Raw genomic sequence first — 17,717 nt, 5'->3', positions numbered from 1 at the left:
GCGCTACCGAAAAGCCCACGTTTAAAGTTTGATGGAATTCACAAGGTGATGTTGTCTTTTTATCGTGCCTGCTAGCCATACAGTTATTTCTGAAATATAAATAATTATTGGAGGAGCAGAAGTGCACCCGGGAGCATACAAAGCTGCACAAACAAGTGAATTTATGGAGCAGCTTTTGGCTCTACCTTGCCCTCTGATTTGTGTGTCTCAGAAGAATAGGCTGTATCATAGTTACTGAGACAGGGCTGTAAGATCAGGAAAAACATATTCAAATAATGGTCCAAGCATTAGCCCTGGGGCTCCTCCAGCACTGACTGCAGCAGCTTCCATCACAGTCAGGGTTTGGGGCCTCTCGGGGCCTCTGTGGCAATGCCGCGCTGGGTAACCAGGCCTTGTTTTTCACATTAAGGCTTAACCTTATAGATATTGCCAGTGCTTCAGCAAGGATGACCTGCTGAGCTCCCAGAGACAGTACAGGAATGCGGGAGAGACAGAGCATCGCTCTGCAAGGCTCTCGCAGCATCTCACCGGGATATGGCTCTGCACCGAATCTATCCCTGCAGGATGCAGTGAATCCCGTCAGTGTCTTTTACCTCCTCTCCAGAGCCTTGCAGAGAGGGGCAGGAGGAAAGGCTGAAGCTTGGAAGTGACGCCCAAAGCCCTATGCCCCTCCACCAGCTCACCAGCCCATGCTGCTCCCTGCTTTGCTCCTGCCAGTCTTCACCTTGCAGCACTGAGGCTGGTTGTGCTGACAGCAGCCGGTGCTACAGCCTCCGGTAAGAAGCAACCAAGCAAATAAACTCAAAGGAGCTCCAGTCCTGTTTCCAGGCAAATATTCCTCATTAAGGAGAAGGAAGAGGAACGCAGGGCACCTGAGCAGCATCACTTAACCTAAAAGGGTTTTCATCAGAGGAGTCTGCCTTAAAATGTGCAGCGTGTGGTCTGCAGCTTCCCTGAGACTTATGAAGGAGAAGGGAGGGGAGGGCTCTTTCTGCTGAGGACAAGTTGTACTATCAGGAGAGATGTGGTACTTGAGGATAAACCTCCCCATGTGACTTCTGAGCATTTTCAGTAGAGGGATGAATGCCCTTTTCCTCTCTTGCAGGAGTATTAAAAGAAGTGATTCTAATTTGATTTTTCTCATTGCTCCTACAGTAAAAGCGCGTCTGCCAGAACAGAATCACTTTAATCTCAAATTATGTGGAGGGCTTTTGCTGTCAAACATCTCTATCATTCAGTCCCGTGGGCTGCAAGCACTGCAGTTGCAGAAGGTGAGAATTATGCGTGCTTTTGCACTGACAAACAGGGTCTGGAAATAAATGCAAGCAGCACCTACTTTGCCAAATTTTCAGTTCCTGAGGGCAGACTGCTCAGAGCTCAGTCCTAAAGCAGATGCCCAGCAGAAGGCAGAAGCAAAAGCTGGATGTTGGGCCACCTTTGGAAACTCTGGACACGGCTCACGGCCAAAGAGAAGGAAAAGAGTACCACGGGCTGTGCGTGCACAGGGAGGGTAGGGCTGCAGCTCAGCATCTGAGCTCAGGGCAAAATCTCAATCCTCAAAGCAACCAAATCGATGGAAATGGGGGAGGTGATTTGCTCAGAGAGCCCTCCTGCCACCTTCCCCACGTACCGCGCAGCCATCGAATGCAGCTCGGATGTAGGGGTTGTTGTCGTAGGACATCTCCTCGTCGTTGGAGCCCAGGAAGCGGATGGCCTTGTCATAGCTGTCAGTGGTGGCATCGTGCCAGGCTACGGACTGGTAGCAGTTGTAAGTGATGTTCTGGTGGGCCGAGGCACTCAGCAGCCTGAGGAACGTCATCTGTACCACTCCGATGGGGTTCCCATCCGAATCCACATAGGAGAGCTATGGGAAGTGGAGAAGGGGAAACACTGGGCAGTGAGGGGCAAAGCAATGCATTTAGGGAGCTCCAAGGGCCACCAGATTTCCCATCCGTCCTTATCCCCATGTGCATGGGCACTCTGCCCTCTGCTCCAAGGCTGGGTCTCCCCATCCCAACAGGGTGCAGGTCCTGCTCCTGCCATGCTGCATGGCACAGAGATGCTCTGGTCCTCCTGCTGCCAGGGGCAGTTTATTTGTGTTGCTGCCTACAACCTGTTGGTAAGCTAAGAAATAAAACCAAAGCTAACCAAGGGCAGAAGGAGGAGAAAGGAATGGGGATTTCAGCCCCAGCTGCAAAGTGGCACAACACTGCACAAATGTGGGGATGTATATCTCCAGGCATAAAGCCAGCACTGAACATATTTCTCCAGCTTTTGAGGAGAACGAAGATTTATGGAAGGGTCTGGAGCTTTATTTCTCTGCCCTGTTTGACACAGTTATCTGACCTCTGCAGGTATTTTGTTCTGCACACACAGGGGTGTTTCCCATTCATCTTTCCTGGATACAACCACACTGGGATTTTAAGCTATCCTTGCAACCTCTCCTGCAGAAATCCTGCTCCTACTGACAGCTGCACAGCTGCACCTGCGCAGGGATTTGCTCTGTCCTGCACGTCAGGTTCTTTTTCTCCCTCAAGGGAGAACGGTTTCTGGAAATCTATTTCTGCAGAACACAAGTTATGGAAGGCCCCTCCACTCCTCAGGATTCAGGCCTTTCCATGACTTTCCCTTGTGCCCCCCAACACGGAACCACCCATAGGACCACTCAGAGCACATTACGGACTGACTGCACTTGAGGTGGCACCTCCAGCCACAGCAAAGCTACCGGAGCAGCTCTTCAAACTGCCCTCTACAGACAGTTGACTTCTTTAAGAAATGACTGGGGGAAAAATACACACAAACAGCACAACGTCCTTCCAGATACGGTGAAGCATCAGATCACGGTGAGGGCTGCAAACAGTAGAAGAGATTCACAACCAGACAACAAAGTTCTGAGTAAAAAGGTGATAAAGATAAATAAAATATACCAACCGGTTGTCAGGATACTGTCGCACTGTCCTCCTGAGAGTTAAACATGACTGACCATGAGAGAGCCACGCATGCCAGGGGGAGAGAGAGCAGGAAACCACCAGGACGTAGAAGGATGGGGACGTGAAATGCTGAGCGCTCAGTGCACGCTCGGTGACACGTGGCACTGCCCATCGATCTGCAAGAGTTACTTTTCTGTGTATTCCTATTTCAAATCGATGCTTGGTTTGGGCTAAGGGGGCTCAGTTGTTCTGCTTCTGCACGAGGTTTACAGCCGGACCCACTGGGAACTGGCTGTGTGCACAAAGCTGGTTGGTTTTGCAAAAGAAATCAATCCTCTCCCCCTTTTCTGTGCTGTAGTATTTGCCTGTGGCAGATGCCATATGGCAGTGAGGGAGAACAGGATGGATGGGTGGCAGGTCTTGTTAGAGCTACAGGGAATTACATGCGATCGTAATGCACACAGGAGGAAAGCAGAGGCCAAAAGAAAACATCTGCAACCCTCTTATCCCTCTAAATGCAGTCTGGCTGCATCATGAGGAACGCTGGGAAATTAACTCCACACACTCTGTGTCATTGATTAATGATGGTGGGGAAGCATCAAAACAAAACGGTTTCTTTGTATTCCCCGTTTACTCCATCCATCTTACTTTGGGTGTCCCCAGAAGAAAGGCGAGCACTGGCACACCTTGCGTAAGCAGAGATTATTATGGGATGTGTCGTAGGCAGTGCCATGGCTCCAGGCTGGGCACAAAGGCTCTGGGGTGAGCAGAGCAGCCCTGCCAACTTGAGGGGCACCCACAGCCATCCTGCCAACCTACAAACAGCATTCAACCAACTCACATCCAGGCTTACCACCCCACCCCACACCACCCCAGCTTACCAGTCTCAGAGTTCCAAATACTGACTGGTATGAAATGCTGCTTTCTTTCTTTTTTTAATCAAACTTTACAGTTTTGGGGCTTGCTGTGGGAGGTCTTCTATGTGCTGGTGGCTTTTTTTTTTTTTTTTTTTTTTGCAAATGGGAAACGTGGGACAGGTAAAAGGCAAGAGAATAGCAATGCAGAAAGATGGAACAAAGGGCACCAAGTGGCACTGAAATTCCTATTTAAAAAATGGGCCCCAAGCTGTAGGGTGCCCCATTCAGCCTCTAAAGTAGCCAACAAACAGGCTGGAAAAAAAATAAAAGGAAAAAAAGGCACAGAAGATGCAGAGATGGATGTACTTGTAATATTAATTGATGAAGTGCTCTGTAATTAAGCTATGAGTAGTTGCCCTCCAAGGAGCTACGAGGCTGAAGCCTTGGCTTTGCGGCCTTGTTGGATGGTGTTGAAAAGCTGCAGAAGCCATATCCTTCTTGTGGGCAGAATCAGAGCTTACGTGTTTAGTGGCAATGAAATGTGGCTGAGGGAAACAAGTCAGCATCCTCCTTTGTTTGCCCTTTAAGGTGGAAGTTTGCATGTTCTGCAGGAAACCTCTGCCTTGGGCAGTGGGGATCTCAGCACCTCCAGCTGCTCACATCTGCTGAGCATTTCCTCCATCCCTCATCCTCCTGATCTGATCGAGCTCATGATGTGCACCCTGCCAATGCTGTAGGAACTGATACACACGTGGGAGATTTCTGTTGCTGGAGGACAGCTGCCTCGTGCTACTCATTTGATGAGGGTCTCGGTGGGAGGGCGATCTGTGCACAACACGAATGTTCTGCAACAGGACAAAATACAGGAGCTGCTTCTCTTTTCTTTTTTTTTTTCTTTTTACATGTTTGCTTGCTGATATCAAACACTGTTTGACCTCACAGCAGTTTTTCTCCCTTAAAAATAAACCTCAATCGTGACTACATCCAATCCCAGGCCATCAGGCTTGGTGCACACATGGCTTGAAATCTCTTCCTTTGAATCAATGACTTCACCTCTCCCAAGCTCTGGGAATGGTGTGGGAGCCCCCAGCATGGCTCAACTCCAGCAAGGAGATGAGATTCTTCCTCTGGGGACAACCTGACCTGGTTATGTGCAGACTCACCAACCCAGCCTGGGCTACCCCCAAGGAAGTGGTGCAGCAGCACAGAGCTCAGCTCCAGGTTGAGGCATCACACAAGGGCTTGCAGGACAAGGCTGCTTTCCCTGTGGGACAGCAGCACAGGGACACTCGGTTTTGCCCTTGCTACGATGGGAGCAGCTCATGGGGCAGCAGCACCCTCCTGCAGGGCACAGAGCTGGTCACCAAAAGCATCCCTGTGGGGTTCTGCTTCTTTTTCACCTTAAGTAATTCCACCTTAAATGTTTTAACTGCAACTTGTGATGGCGATTAGTCGAGCATGCAGAGTGCAACAGGTCTGGCCATACCAAAGCGGATGACGTGCTCTGATTCAGACTAGAGGGCCAAGGTTAGCCACTTACCAAAGACCCCCGCTTGTATTGACTATACCATGTGGAAGGCTGTTCTTTGGGCCAACGAGCCATTTTACTCTGTAAAATACGACACGGGTTAAAGAAAACTGAAAGCACTGAGATGCATCTTACCAGTTTACCGCGCTTGAATTCACTGAACCAGGAGCCTGGGTTTTCCTTTGGCCAAGAAGTAATTCTAGCCTAGTTTGTGGACGGCAATGAGGAAGGAAAGAAAAGAGAAAAAAGAAAGAAATGAAGTTACATTCAGTTCCATGAGCAGCGTCTGCATGTCTTATCGAAAACGGCTGACTTGTTTTAAAGGCATGTTTCCTTAATCTTTATACAGCAGTAACAAGAGCAGCCGGCACAGCCCTACGGTGCCAGCAGCTCTCAAGCAGAAGGAGATGCCACTGCCTGCACCAACCTCCTTTGCTAAGGGCTAACGATCACTAATTCTAGATACTTTGGATGCAAAACCATCGGTGCTGTCTATTGGCAGGAGAGCTAAAAGGAAAGAGAGAGGAAAATAAAAAGAAATATGAACGGTGAAAGTGCTGGTAATGGAGGAGGCTGCTGTCATTCAAATGTCAAATCCAGATGCTGTGGGGCTAGGAAAGGCAAAGAGCAGCATTAAGGAAAAGCCTCTGAGTGCCTCCAGAGGTTGTGCAGCACACAGGGCAGCACACGCAGCATCCTCTGACAGTGCTGGACCACCGGGCTCCAACCACCTGGAGTGGGATAGGGAGTGACCTTGGCAAGAAGGGCGGTGTCAGAGCATCCCTTATGGCAGTCCCACCCGAGCAGCTGAACCACTTGTTTTCCAGGCAGAGCGCAAGGAAGGAGCACGGCTGCTGTGTGCTCCCCTCCTCTTCCAAAAATTCCCTCACTTCTGCTGTAAATCTCTCCAAAAGCAACGGGAAAACTTTACTGCAGCCATCCTGGGACTGTCCTTTCCTTACAGTCTGCAAACCATAAAGCAAATTAGCGTGCTTCTCCTGCGTTAAGGACGGACGGAAAGGGGATATGTCTTAAACTCTGCTATGGCTTATAATAAAACCATTCATCCAACACTTAATGCTGCTGTGATAGCTGTTCAAGGTTCTCTCCGTGGAAAAACAGCAGGCTGAGCCTTTCTCACACTTATGGTACTCCACAAGCATAGCACAATTAGCATTTGAGGAGCATCACAGCCTGCGTCCAGCAGAGCAGCTCTGCAGCAGGGAGAGCAGCTCCATAAAACAGCGCATGGATATGTGACAAAAATTAAGAGCTTGGGTCAACTAAGCAGATCAGTACACATTAACATAATCAACACTGGGCATATGAATATTCATATTAGGAAACAATCTTTCATTATCGGGGTATAAAAGAAAAAGAAAGTTGTGTGGACTTACTCCTTCAGACTTCTTATCAGGGAAGATGCAAGTCTCTCCACCAGCTGTGAAATTACAGTACACTTTGAAAGAGTCCCTGGAACATCCTTGGTTAGGATCCACCCAGTATTCACCTGGACGCAGGACAGGGAGGAGAGGGGAGGAAAGAATCAGCACTGCGAAGGGACATCCAGGAGCACTTCAACAACCATCTTACTCAGGCTGTTTCATCCCCATCATAGGCTACTATTATATGTATTTTTAAGAAAAATTGTGGTTGATGCCATATAACACTGTGGCACCTTTTAGGAACAGCTTTTTTGAAACACATATCCCCACTTTTCTGTCTGTGTTGCCTCTTTGGTCAGCCACATTCCCCAGGGGGCAACAAGGGCCAGGGAGTCTCCAAAATCTTTCTTTTCCTGCACTGAACCATATTTACCAGCTGGAGTTGGGAACCCACTGTGTTTTCCCTGTGCCCCCTCTGTCCCAGGACGCACCATCTGGGAAATCAGGGTGACAGAGCTGGAGATCCTTGCAGGTACGAGCTGGGTTATGTTGAGTGCCCAATGGATGCTTCATTTGTTCAATTTCCAGTTTCAAGGAATTCAGTGAGCCGAAGATTTCCTCCATGCCATCTGCATAGTCCATGTAGTTGTCAGCGTTTCCATCGTCCACCAGCTGGCTGGCGTCGATGTTTCGCCTGGTCCTCTTGGAAGACTGGATGGGCAGAGGCTGGATGACTTCTCCAGGAGGACCCTGATGGATGGGGAAAGAAGATGCAGCTTCTCAGTGGAAATGGAGACGAGACAGAAGAAACAGCCAAAGCAGCCACCAGTGCTGAAGAACAGCATCACAAGATATACATTAGACATCTAAAACACCCATGGTGGCACCGAGGAAAACCCCAGCCACCAACATTGGTTCCTTCTTGTTCTCCTCTCATTACTAATTCCTCCCTTCACCTTCTGCTTTCATCCCTGGCATCCCTAACGGATGTCACTCCATTGTGAGGACTCTGGAAATCCACATGACAACACCCATTAAGTTTGTGTAACGGACTGTACTTACAGGAGGCCCTGGAGGCCCAGGAAGACCCGATTCACCCTTTGGACCCGTTGGACCCTAGGTGGAAAAAAGGGAGAAACACGAGTCACTCAGTAAAAGGCATTTGTAAGTGATACCACAGCCCAAACTTCATTTTTTTTTCCATAGTCTCTACAAGTAAAAGTTTCCTTCCTGTCCTTTTAGTCATGCAAAGGGGGTCTCTCATCCCCACGCCCCCAATAAAATGTGTATTTTGGTTATTTTCTGGTGCTCGGTAAGAAACAATGTCAAACACTTGGGATCAAACAGTCACATTTCCCTCAGGCTTCCTACAGAAAAGGAAGGATCTTCCAACGGATGAAAATGTTACCTCTCCAAATCAATCCAGCAGATTTAAAAATCAAATCCTACCTCAAAATTAATAAAACATTGAATTCTTCATGGGGAAAAAAAAAAAAAATAGGACTTTAGGAAGTTGCCCGAGAGGAATTTTTAACTGCCTGAATAGGAGATCTGTAACACGAAGCTCAATTCAGCATTGCATTTCTCACTGAGTTCCTCGTTCTTCAGCTTGCCACCTCCTGCTTCACAGTCTATTTTTAATACCCTCTGCATTACAGTAGTAGTTTTTCTCATAAGGACTGCTCACTGCATTCCTCCTTATGATCTTTGCTGCACTGATGTTCAGTGAAGTACAATGCGTGTAACAGAAACCTTCCCCAATTATAATTTCTGAGCTTGGATAGTCTGGAAAAGGCTGCATTTGCTACAGCCATCTTTGGCTAATTGCCTTAACACTGCCGATGTGGAGGAGTCACAGCAGGCTGTGCACTTAATAAGAGATCCTCAGCCTCTTCACTTAACAATGTCTATACTCACTGATGATCCTTTAGCACCTTTGGGACCAGGTGGACCCTGCATAGAGAAAAATACAGAAGGGAGTTAGTATCTTTGTTAGCAGAGAAGTCAGCCTCTCCTTAGAGAGAGACAGAACATACTATACTATACTAGCTTCTGCATTCCTTTTTCTTTTTTTTTCCTCCACATTCACTTCCTTTTTGTGCCCATTTTTCAGGCCCATTTCAGACGAACACTTTTTTATTCCAAGCATACATAAAGCACTCCCAAAGCACATCCAAGCGCTGTTGTTATGCTCAGCTGGGCAATCCCCATTGCCCTCAGCATCATCACATGAGGTCACTCCAGAAAGGCTGTGCTGGGTTATCTGGGAGCCCCAAGGTGACCCCAGAAGGGCTGTACGGTCCCCCAGGAGTTGAAAGGTCAATTTTTAATGGTCACATACCGGTAATCCTGGTGGCCCTGGGGGTCCAATTGGTCCAGAGGGACCTGTGATACCCTGAAAAATAAGAGCACAACAATACTGATCTGCAGGCAGCGATGCTGGCCCACAACTATGGAGTTAACCACTGACCACCTGGTTTTGGAGGACATAAAGATTTGAAGCTCAAATGGGTTTTTAAATGTGTGCATGATCCAGACAAGACAGCAGCTCTGTAAGTGAGTCTTCCTGACACATACTTGTGTTACCATCTCTCCAAGTATACTCAGCTCTTTTCAGATGACTCTCAAGGATCCGCTTTCTGCTAAAACGGACCATGTTGGAGCCTCACTGTATTTCATACATGGAATAAACCACATTCAGATAGAAAATAGGACTCAGAAACTAGCAACGTTCTCATGCTGAGATTGACCAACTGCTATGCTACACCTGCTGTAGGGCAGCAAGCCCCACACTTGAAAAGCATATTTAATGAAGGTCTCGTGGAACACTTACCTGCTCTCCCTTGGGTCCTGCAGAGCCCTGGGGGCCCGGGAGACCTCGGTCACCCTTTTCTCCCTGCTCACCCGGCGGCCCAATAAGACCAATTAAACCTGGATGACCCTAGGGGAAGATAGCAGATGTTAATTACGATCTCTCTCTGGAGTTAACAGGATGCCAAAGCTACCTGCGAAAGACATTTATAGGGACAAACCCACATATCTAAGCAAGGTGATAGGAGTGCATAGCTATCCCTGACACATGGAAGTAGCAGAGTAAGGTGAAAATGCTGCCTTTTTGCAAGAGGAAATGCTACAAATACAGACAGAGATCTGCTGCAATGGAGCACCTGTTCATTTTGCATGTGAACATTCATCACACACATTCCCCTCTGCCCCCACACCCAGACACAGGCTCCAGGCCACCCAATGGGGTCATGCATGGCACTTACCTTTTCTCCTTTAGGACCAGAGTCTCCTTTGAGGCCAGGCAAACCAGGTGGGCCCTTTGGGAGACAGGAGGGAAAACAAAGGGGGAATGAATTCAAGGAAAAAGCCTTCTCCCATCTCAAACACTCATCAGATTTGATGGTTTGGACATACCAATGGGCCTGGGGGGCCGTCTGGGCCAGGGGATCCTGGAAGGCCTTGTTCACCCTGTAAAACAGTGCAGTCCTCTCAAACTCATTGCTCATAACAGTTCTGCTCCCAGATGATTATGAACCCACCCTCGTCTGGCCACCAAATATCCAGAGGATATTTGCCCTGTTTTCTCGTAGATAAAGGCAAAAACACAAGCACAAAATGAGCATAAATATCTCTACTGGAAAAGTGGCTTCTGAGCTCAACAAAACGTTAACCCAGAGAGGGCAAGAAGATCCAACATTAGGATAAAACACACTGAGGTGATGGTATCCATCATTATGCCATTTCCACTGAGGACGTTTCATTTGCTCTTGAGCACTGAAGCATGGAAACTGTCTGCTCCCTTGTAGACAGCATCTTATGCTGGGAACAGAGCATCTTCCAAGGCAGATGGGTCACAGCAATAACCCCACCAAGAAGCTTTCTCAGGTGTGAGGAGTATTTGGGAATACTCACAACTGGACCAGGAATTCCCCGGAGGCCATCAGGGCCGGGCTTCCCCGGAGCACCCTGGGGACCGATTGGGCCTGTCTTCCCAGGAGGCCCTTCCAAACCAGCTTCACCCTGGATGCAAGAGACAGCACGGCTTAATATGCATTGAGGGCATTGAACCATCTTCTCGTAGACACAGCAGGATATCACAGAGTGAATGCAATTCCCTGCACAGCATATAAAATGTTCCATCTGCTGATTTTCTTACTGCTTCCTTATCCCCGATGTGCTGAGGAAAAGCGTTCCCCCAAACAACTTCACTTTTCAGAGTTGTCTGTTTCTGCTGATTTACAGCACGAACAGCCTTTGCTGCAAGCTCTCCAGAGCACAAAGCTTTCTCTGCTTATGTCCTGGGAGATGTGCTAGCAGAGCATGTCCTCCGCCATCAGCATTCCTGCGGCTGCCACGACAATTGGATCTGTAATTTGCAATCCCACTTTGCATTTCCCCCATTACCCCTACTGAAATAACCACGGTCCAATAATGCTGTGTTAGCTCTGGGACATGATGTAGGACTCTGCGTGCCATTTCATTTACGACATATTAAATTGCCAAATATGGCACCCTGTCATTTCAAAGCAAGAAAAACACTCCCATGACCTTACCAAGCACTGATTATCTCCGTGGAGTTTGTTAAAAGATGAAACACACATTTAGACTTGAGGCCAGCGGCCCCAAATTCAGGCTAATTTGTTGTAACACAGCAAAATCAAATCACTGTCTTTCAAATGACAGCGTCAAAGGGTGAGCGGTTTGGCACACGAGAGACACGGTAAGAAATCCCATTCAGCTCTCACCTTGGCTCCTTTCTCTCCTTGCCTTCCTTCAGGACCAGCTGGACCAGGAGGGCCCTGGAAAAGGCACAAAATAGATGCAAAACTCAGTTAGATTACCTTGATCTGCAACGCTCTAATGGAGTTACCAAAACAATGCTACGTCCACAGGAAAGAAGGCAACAAGAGGCGAATCCCTCCGAAAAGCTTTACGAATTAGCTTCTTGCTGCACAAAGCCCCGGGCTCCACCAGCAAGAGAGGGAATGTTGGAGCAACTTTTATGTCCTTTTGAGTGTTAGAATCTTAACACAACAAACAATGGAATTTAGCTCAAAACTTCCCATTGATTTCCAATGGCTGTGGATGGCAGGCTGTTTTGCTATTTTTTAAGCCTGCTACTGCCTTACATTTACTTCAGACTAGTAATAAAATTAGCTTTAAAATATATATATATGATACAAACACACATGGAAAACCATTCCTAAACGATCTGCTTACCCTTTTTCCTGGGGGTCCAGAGGGGCCTGGCTCTCCTGTGGGACCTGGGGACCCCTAGATGGAGAGTGGAGGAGGAGAAGTCATAACTGCACCACGAGACATGGGAGGAGAGAGTAAGTGAGTAAAACTCAAGCAGAGATAGAGAGTTTGTTCCACGCCAGGGTGTGGGTGGTCGGTACAACTCCCGACACCTCCCTGGGGTGCAGGTGGTATCCTGTTTTATCTCTTCCCACCATGTAATACCATAAGGCATGGAAAATTTCAAATGAAAGGCTAGATTTTGTTTTTCTAGAAGCTACGGTTTGCTTTCTGGATGTACTGCTGAGCAGCCTGGGTGGATGGCAGCAGCCAGGCTCACACAGACAGGAGGGAGGACAGGACTGGGAAGGGGCAGAGGACTTGCTCAGAGCAAGCTGGTGGGAATCAGCTGCTGTACATCCTCCTGTGTTAAACTCTTTGCACCTGCACACAGCAACCATAGGGACTGAGCACAGATCCCATCCATCTGGTTACTCACTGTCTGACCAGGTTCGCCGTCGTCACCTTTGTCACCAGGGGGACCATCTTGACCCTAAAATACGAGAAGAAAGAAATCAACAGGCATATTGAGGGTATGAATGGAGCTAAATAAAGTATTGGAAGCAGCGGGTGTTGTTCAGCTTGTAAGCTTTGCATTGCTACTGCCCCAAAGGCTGCAGCATGGTCAGAAGAATGGTCTCATGGTGGGACTTCCCACCCTTTCCACAAGTAAAGTAAATGACAGAAGAGCTACTGGTGAATGAACAGCACAGTCATGTTCCACAAGATCAAGAGGAGGAACATAACTGCGAGACAAACACTTACAGCTGGGCCAGGCTCTCCAGGAGGACCGGGGTCACCAGGGAAACCAACTGGACCCTGCCAAGAGAGAAGAGAGACATCCCCAGGTCAGAGACTGCACCTGCAAACCTGCAGAGCACTCGTACCCCTCACCCTGGGAGCAACGTGTGCATCCACCCTGGGGAGCAAAAACCCAATTCCCTACCCTCAAACCTAAGCCCAGTTCACATCCCAGCTTTGAGTGCTCGGTAATTTCAACCCGTCACGGTTACCAGTTCAGCTCTGCAGCCAGTTTACACAAAGCTCCAGTATCAACATGGGATTTCATCGAGCTTTTCATAAATATATTAGACAAGTGACAGCAGAATCCTCTCAGCTCTGGGGAATGTGAAGATTAGAAGGTTTTGCTTTTCCTTTCCATTTAATGCGTAACATTTTTCACCTGAAGAGACTCTCAGATCATTTGATGACTAAAATAACTTCACCACAGTTCTCCCTACAATCCTATTGTGCACTTCAAATGATCCTTAGAGCAGTGCTCAGACAATAGGTTTCAACCAATAATGCGGCATCCCAAAAACCATCTGTTAAGGGAGATGACAAACTCCCCTGCCTCCTCTGCTGCTTCGTACCATCTTTACTTATCGCATGATGAATTTCTTCAGCCAACAAGCATCAAAGGACCAGGCAAGACAAATATCGTACCATTGTCATCTGGTATAAATCAGTACAGCCCTGCTGGCTTCAATAGAGCTACAACAACTTGCATTAGCGGGGATCTGACCCTGGAGATACAGCTCCCAAATTCACATAAATCTGCTCTAGGCTATTTTGGAAGCTTTGCTTTGGTGCAAAGGACACTGGCAGTGCATAAACTCGAGTGCAAAGTAGAGGTACCGCCTTCTACATAGGGATGTGTTTCCTGATAGCCTGCAAAAAGAGACTAACAACTCAAGTATTGCTGGAAGACAAGGTACAACTGGGTCTTTTCCTCATTAGCACCCTAAAGGAATGGGATTATCATTGCATAATATTAGACGGGCAATTATCTGGCTGGTAAATGACGTCAGACTTCACAAAATTCTCTGGAAAATATCTTCCCATGTGAAAATCTCCACAAGGCAAGGCAAGGAAGCACTATTTTGACAGGAGGGGGTACTTACAGGGCTGCCTTTGGGACCATCATCACCTGGTGGACCTTTAGGGCCAGGTGGACCAGCGGCACCAGAGGGACCTGCTTCACCCTTTTCACCTCTTTCACCTTTTGGACCCTGTGAAAGAAAAAAGGTGTGTCTATTACTATTACTGACCTCTAATTACCCTTTAATCAATCCTGAAAAAGCCTGCCTGCATCTTAAAACACAAAGACTCAATGGTGTTCACGTTGTCATGCACAGCCTGCATTCGGTGACTGAAGTTACCCCATAAACACCCCAGAACGTGGCGGTGTCTCTGCCTGATGCCCACACCAAGGACATGGCTGGTTCAGTCCCTACAACCCCAGCAACATCCGTGCATCTCTGAAACCCCTGTAGCCAACTTCTTGGTGGAGAAAAGCTCTCCTCCACCACAGCCATTCCCCAGCAGACTTACCGGCAGGCCGACCTCTCCAGGCAGACCAGGCTCACCAGATTCACCAGGCTCACCCTACAGGGAGGAAAAGAGGATGCCAAAGGTTACACTTCTGCAGGATGCAGACCTTTCTGCTGACGTGCTCAACCCCTTTGGCCTCGGAGAGCTGCAAGCCTCAGCAAGTCATTGGACATCGAGCATCACTGTTTTCTTTTTCAGGTACATTTTCACCTCCTTGGCTTATATTAACAAAAATGCACAGTATACATTTATGTGCATGAATCTGTTTACTTAATTGAGGAGAAATCACTAATATAAGTACCTCATGGACAGCACTACATGTGCTTCAAAGTGGGAGAAGCCTCTTCCCTTCAAATGGCACCTATTTATCTGCAGACCGTGCATGACTGCAGCCATGCATTTATCCCATCACCACCCCACTCACAGCAAGTGTTGGAGCAAACCTCCAGGTTGGGGTGCATGCTTTACCTTTTCTCCTACTGCACCAGGATTTCCTATTCCCCCAGCAGGGCCTTGGGGTCCGTCTGCTCCTGGTGGGCCGGAGGGGCCTCTGGGCCCAGGTGGACCTGGTGGACCCTGAGGGAAAGAGGAGACATTTCAGACAAGCTCCTTGGAAAAATGCGTACATCAGTGATGAAAACGGGAGGAGAAAAGCTTCTTACCATTTGCCCAACATCTCCTGTTTCTCCCTTCTCACCAGGAGGTCCAGGCAAGCCCTGTGGGGGGGATAGAAGGGGTTAACTGTAGTCATGAATACATCCTGCAGAGCCTCAGCCCTCATCACCCCAACTTCCCCTGGATGCTGCAGCTTACCTGCAAGCCCACAGGGCCGGGGGGACCGGGGAAACCTCGAGGTCCTTCATCACCTTTCTGACCAAAGAGGCCTTGCTGCCCTCTGGGACCCGGCTCTCCATCAGCACCCTACGAGGATACAGTCTGATTCAGCTTAGCACGGGCACACGGCAGGCAAAAAGCCCATCCCCACCACCTCCCCCTGCAGCCAGCAGCCATGCTCATCCACACGCACTGGGTACAAGCAGCACCCGGCAGAAACTGCAGTTGTCCAGTGCTGCTCAGCATTGCTTTTGGGTAAGAATTCCTGCTAACAGTACTCACAGCTGGACCTGGCTGACCGATCGGACCTTGTGGGCCTGTAGGACCTGGTGGACCCTGCCAGGAAACAGAAGTGCAAAGTCACGTTTAGGAGCAGAGAGTGAAAAACCTCACCTGTACAATGAGAGGCCCTTGAGCATAACGTCCATTAAATCTGCATAAATTCTCAAACGAGAGAAGGGGGAGGATGGGGTCAAGGCTCCTGGATGCATCCAAGGACACACTTAAGCTTATTCTGCAAAACACTTTCTGAGGGAGGTGGAAGCTGGAAGTCTTTCTGGGAAGAAAGAAGCCATCTGTGCATGACTATGTAACATAAGATGTCTGACAGATCACCTTTAGCCCAGCATCACCTTCTGCATGTAGGTGCAGCTACCTACTTGCAGGGCCAAGAAGCCAAAACCAGCTTAACCTGACCTCATCCTTCAGCACATTTCCACAACTTGTGCAATTTATTTTCCATTCCTCAGGCTCTGAGCACACAAAGGGACCTTCAGTGTGCCATATGCATCTGGAAAAGCAACTGCAGACAAATGCCCAACTCCAAAGGCAAGGGTTGCTGATGTTTGAGATCTTTACTTAGTACACAGGTGACAGGGAAGTATCTGAAGGGAGCTGGAGGAGAAAGACACTTCAGCAGGCACTCTCATTTTTACACTGTGTGTGCATTTGACAAAGCAAAGGAGAAGACAAAGGAAAGACAGGAAGAACTTAAAACGACACCATTTGGTTGCAGCAGGTCGCGTGACATAACCACATGTTCAGCCAAAAAACAGCCACAGATGACATCCATCACACTCACCTGCTCCCCTTTGTCACCCTTGCTGCCCTTCTGGCCAGGCTCCCCGATCTCGCCCTGCCAGGTGCAAAGAACACTGTTAGCTCACCTGGGAACCACTGCCTCCTCTCCCCACCCAGCAGCAGTCCTGTGCCCTGATGCCAAATCCCACAGAACCAACCCAGCGAGTTCTGAAAAAGGCCAAAGATTCGGCTGCTCCAGGTGTAACCAAACCCTTTGGCATCCTTAAGCTGTCCTGAGCCACTGCGTGATGCAGAAGCACCATCCCATGACCTTCTTAGCAGTGATGTTACATCCCAGCTAACGTTTTCTAAGAACCCCCCAGTCCAGAGGGGCTTAATGAGAGCATTGGGAAAGGTAATTAATTAGGAAAGGCCAGGCACCTGAGGGCAGGCCACCTGCTACAGGCTTGGGGGAGGCTAACAGCTTCAGCTAGCCGTTCAGCTGAGAAGCGCTCGTGAAGCAGCCAGCCTCATTGTCTCCCAAACCCAATTGCGCTCATCCCATGGGACTGCAAGCACCATAAAACACCTTCGTGTCACAAAGGGCTGCACGTTTGACCCAATGCCAGCAGAGTGGCCATGGGTAGATGGCCCAGCTCCTTCCCAGCGACCCCGCACAGCAGGGAGGCCGTTTGTTCCCACCTTGTCTCCATCCTCGCCGGGGGGGCCAACAGGACCTGCTGGACCCGGGAGTCCCACGGGGCCTTGGATGCCATCCCGACCTGCTGGTCCTTGAGGACCCTTCTCGCCCTGGAAGCAGAAGGAGTAGGAAGGTCACGCAGAGCTCTCCTCCACCCTCCAATTGACCCATTAAAGGCCATTAGCATTTAATTCAGCTGCTAATGACCCCTGCCTATATGGGCTTGTGTAGCAAGACTGGCCTCCAGCTGATATCTCTCTGTGCTCGCTCTCTGAACAAGACAAAATTTCTATCTTCGGAGATAAAACCCAAGCAAATCTAAACGGTGAATACCCAGATCACAGCTGCAATTTCACTGCCGTGGCAATATAACTAGATTTAATCTGAACCCTCCGCCGTCTCTCTCTGGATGATAAACAAGTCTCCAACTAATTTTTATTCCCACAAGCCAGTGCTCACTGATGCTAGGGCTGGCTGGCCATGGCTAATCGCTAAATAATGGCCCCGAGCTCCCTCCTGAACCTCTGGACAATGGAAAATACATGAAGCAAATAAAGCAATCTCTTCTGGCCTCCCACTTAAACATCTACTTGTATTCCTCAAGCCTGGAGCCTTTGCTCAAATTTGTTTGTTTATAAGAATTGAACAGTAGATATTTTTCAGTTTCCCTGTATATAATTTAATTGCATCTGAGTCTTGGTGCTTTCTTCTGAATAATTAGATGCCACATAAATTGCCTATTCATCTGTCCAAGAGCATATCACATAGACACCGGGCAGGACAGATGTTCCTAAGGCTGATTCACTGGGAAATGTTTGCCTCTGG

The 17,717-nt window shown here is 48.6% G+C and overlaps 1 protein-coding gene across 3 annotated transcripts in view; it reads right to left on the bottom strand.

Moving 5' to 3' along the window:
• COL5A1 (collagen type V alpha 1 chain) overlaps positions 1-17,717 on the bottom strand; it is a 128,420-nt gene that overhangs the window by 3,297 nt on the left and 107,406 nt on the right. For 2 of the 3 annotated variants that reach the window (NM_204790.4, XM_040648943.1), the window contains exons 43-65: positions 16,895-17,002; positions 16,254-16,307; positions 15,455-15,508; positions 15,152-15,259; positions 15,001-15,054; positions 14,807-14,914; positions 14,339-14,392; positions 13,909-14,016; positions 12,770-12,823; positions 12,444-12,497; positions 11,927-11,980; positions 11,452-11,505; positions 10,619-10,726; positions 10,121-10,174; positions 9,970-10,023; positions 9,534-9,641; positions 9,042-9,095; positions 8,618-8,653; positions 7,763-7,816; positions 7,192-7,450; positions 6,713-6,825; positions 5,451-5,519; positions 1,631-1,864 (exon numbers count right to left, since the gene is read on the bottom strand). In NM_204790.4, coding sequence (NP_990121.2) covers positions 1,631-1,864; positions 5,451-5,519; positions 6,713-6,825; positions 7,192-7,450; positions 7,763-7,816; positions 8,618-8,653; positions 9,042-9,095; positions 9,534-9,641; positions 9,970-10,023; positions 10,121-10,174; positions 10,619-10,726; positions 11,452-11,505; positions 11,927-11,980; positions 12,444-12,497; positions 12,770-12,823; positions 13,909-14,016; positions 14,339-14,392; positions 14,807-14,914; positions 15,001-15,054; positions 15,152-15,259; positions 15,455-15,508; positions 16,254-16,307; positions 16,895-17,002 — 2,007 coding nt within the window. Of the gene's footprint in view, positions 1-1,630; positions 1,865-5,327; positions 5,397-5,450; positions 5,520-6,712; positions 6,826-7,191; positions 7,451-7,762; positions 7,817-8,617; positions 8,654-9,041; positions 9,096-9,533; positions 9,642-9,969; positions 10,024-10,120; positions 10,175-10,618; positions 10,727-11,451; positions 11,506-11,926; positions 11,981-12,443; positions 12,498-12,769; positions 12,824-13,908; positions 14,017-14,338; positions 14,393-14,806; positions 14,915-15,000; positions 15,055-15,151; positions 15,260-15,454; positions 15,509-16,253; positions 16,308-16,894; positions 17,003-17,717 lie in introns of all 3 variants that reach the window. The other variant, XM_040648944.1, reaches the window with a different exon arrangement.

Source organism: Gallus gallus, chromosome 17 (genome assembly GCF_016699485.2).
Source record: "Gallus gallus isolate bGalGal1 chromosome 17, bGalGal1.mat.broiler.GRCg7b, whole genome shotgun sequence".
Taxonomy (NCBI): domain Eukaryota; kingdom Metazoa; phylum Chordata; class Aves; order Galliformes; family Phasianidae; genus Gallus; species Gallus gallus.
Note: the sequence above shows the minus strand (reverse complement) of the source record. Positions and strands in the feature narration are given on the sequence as shown.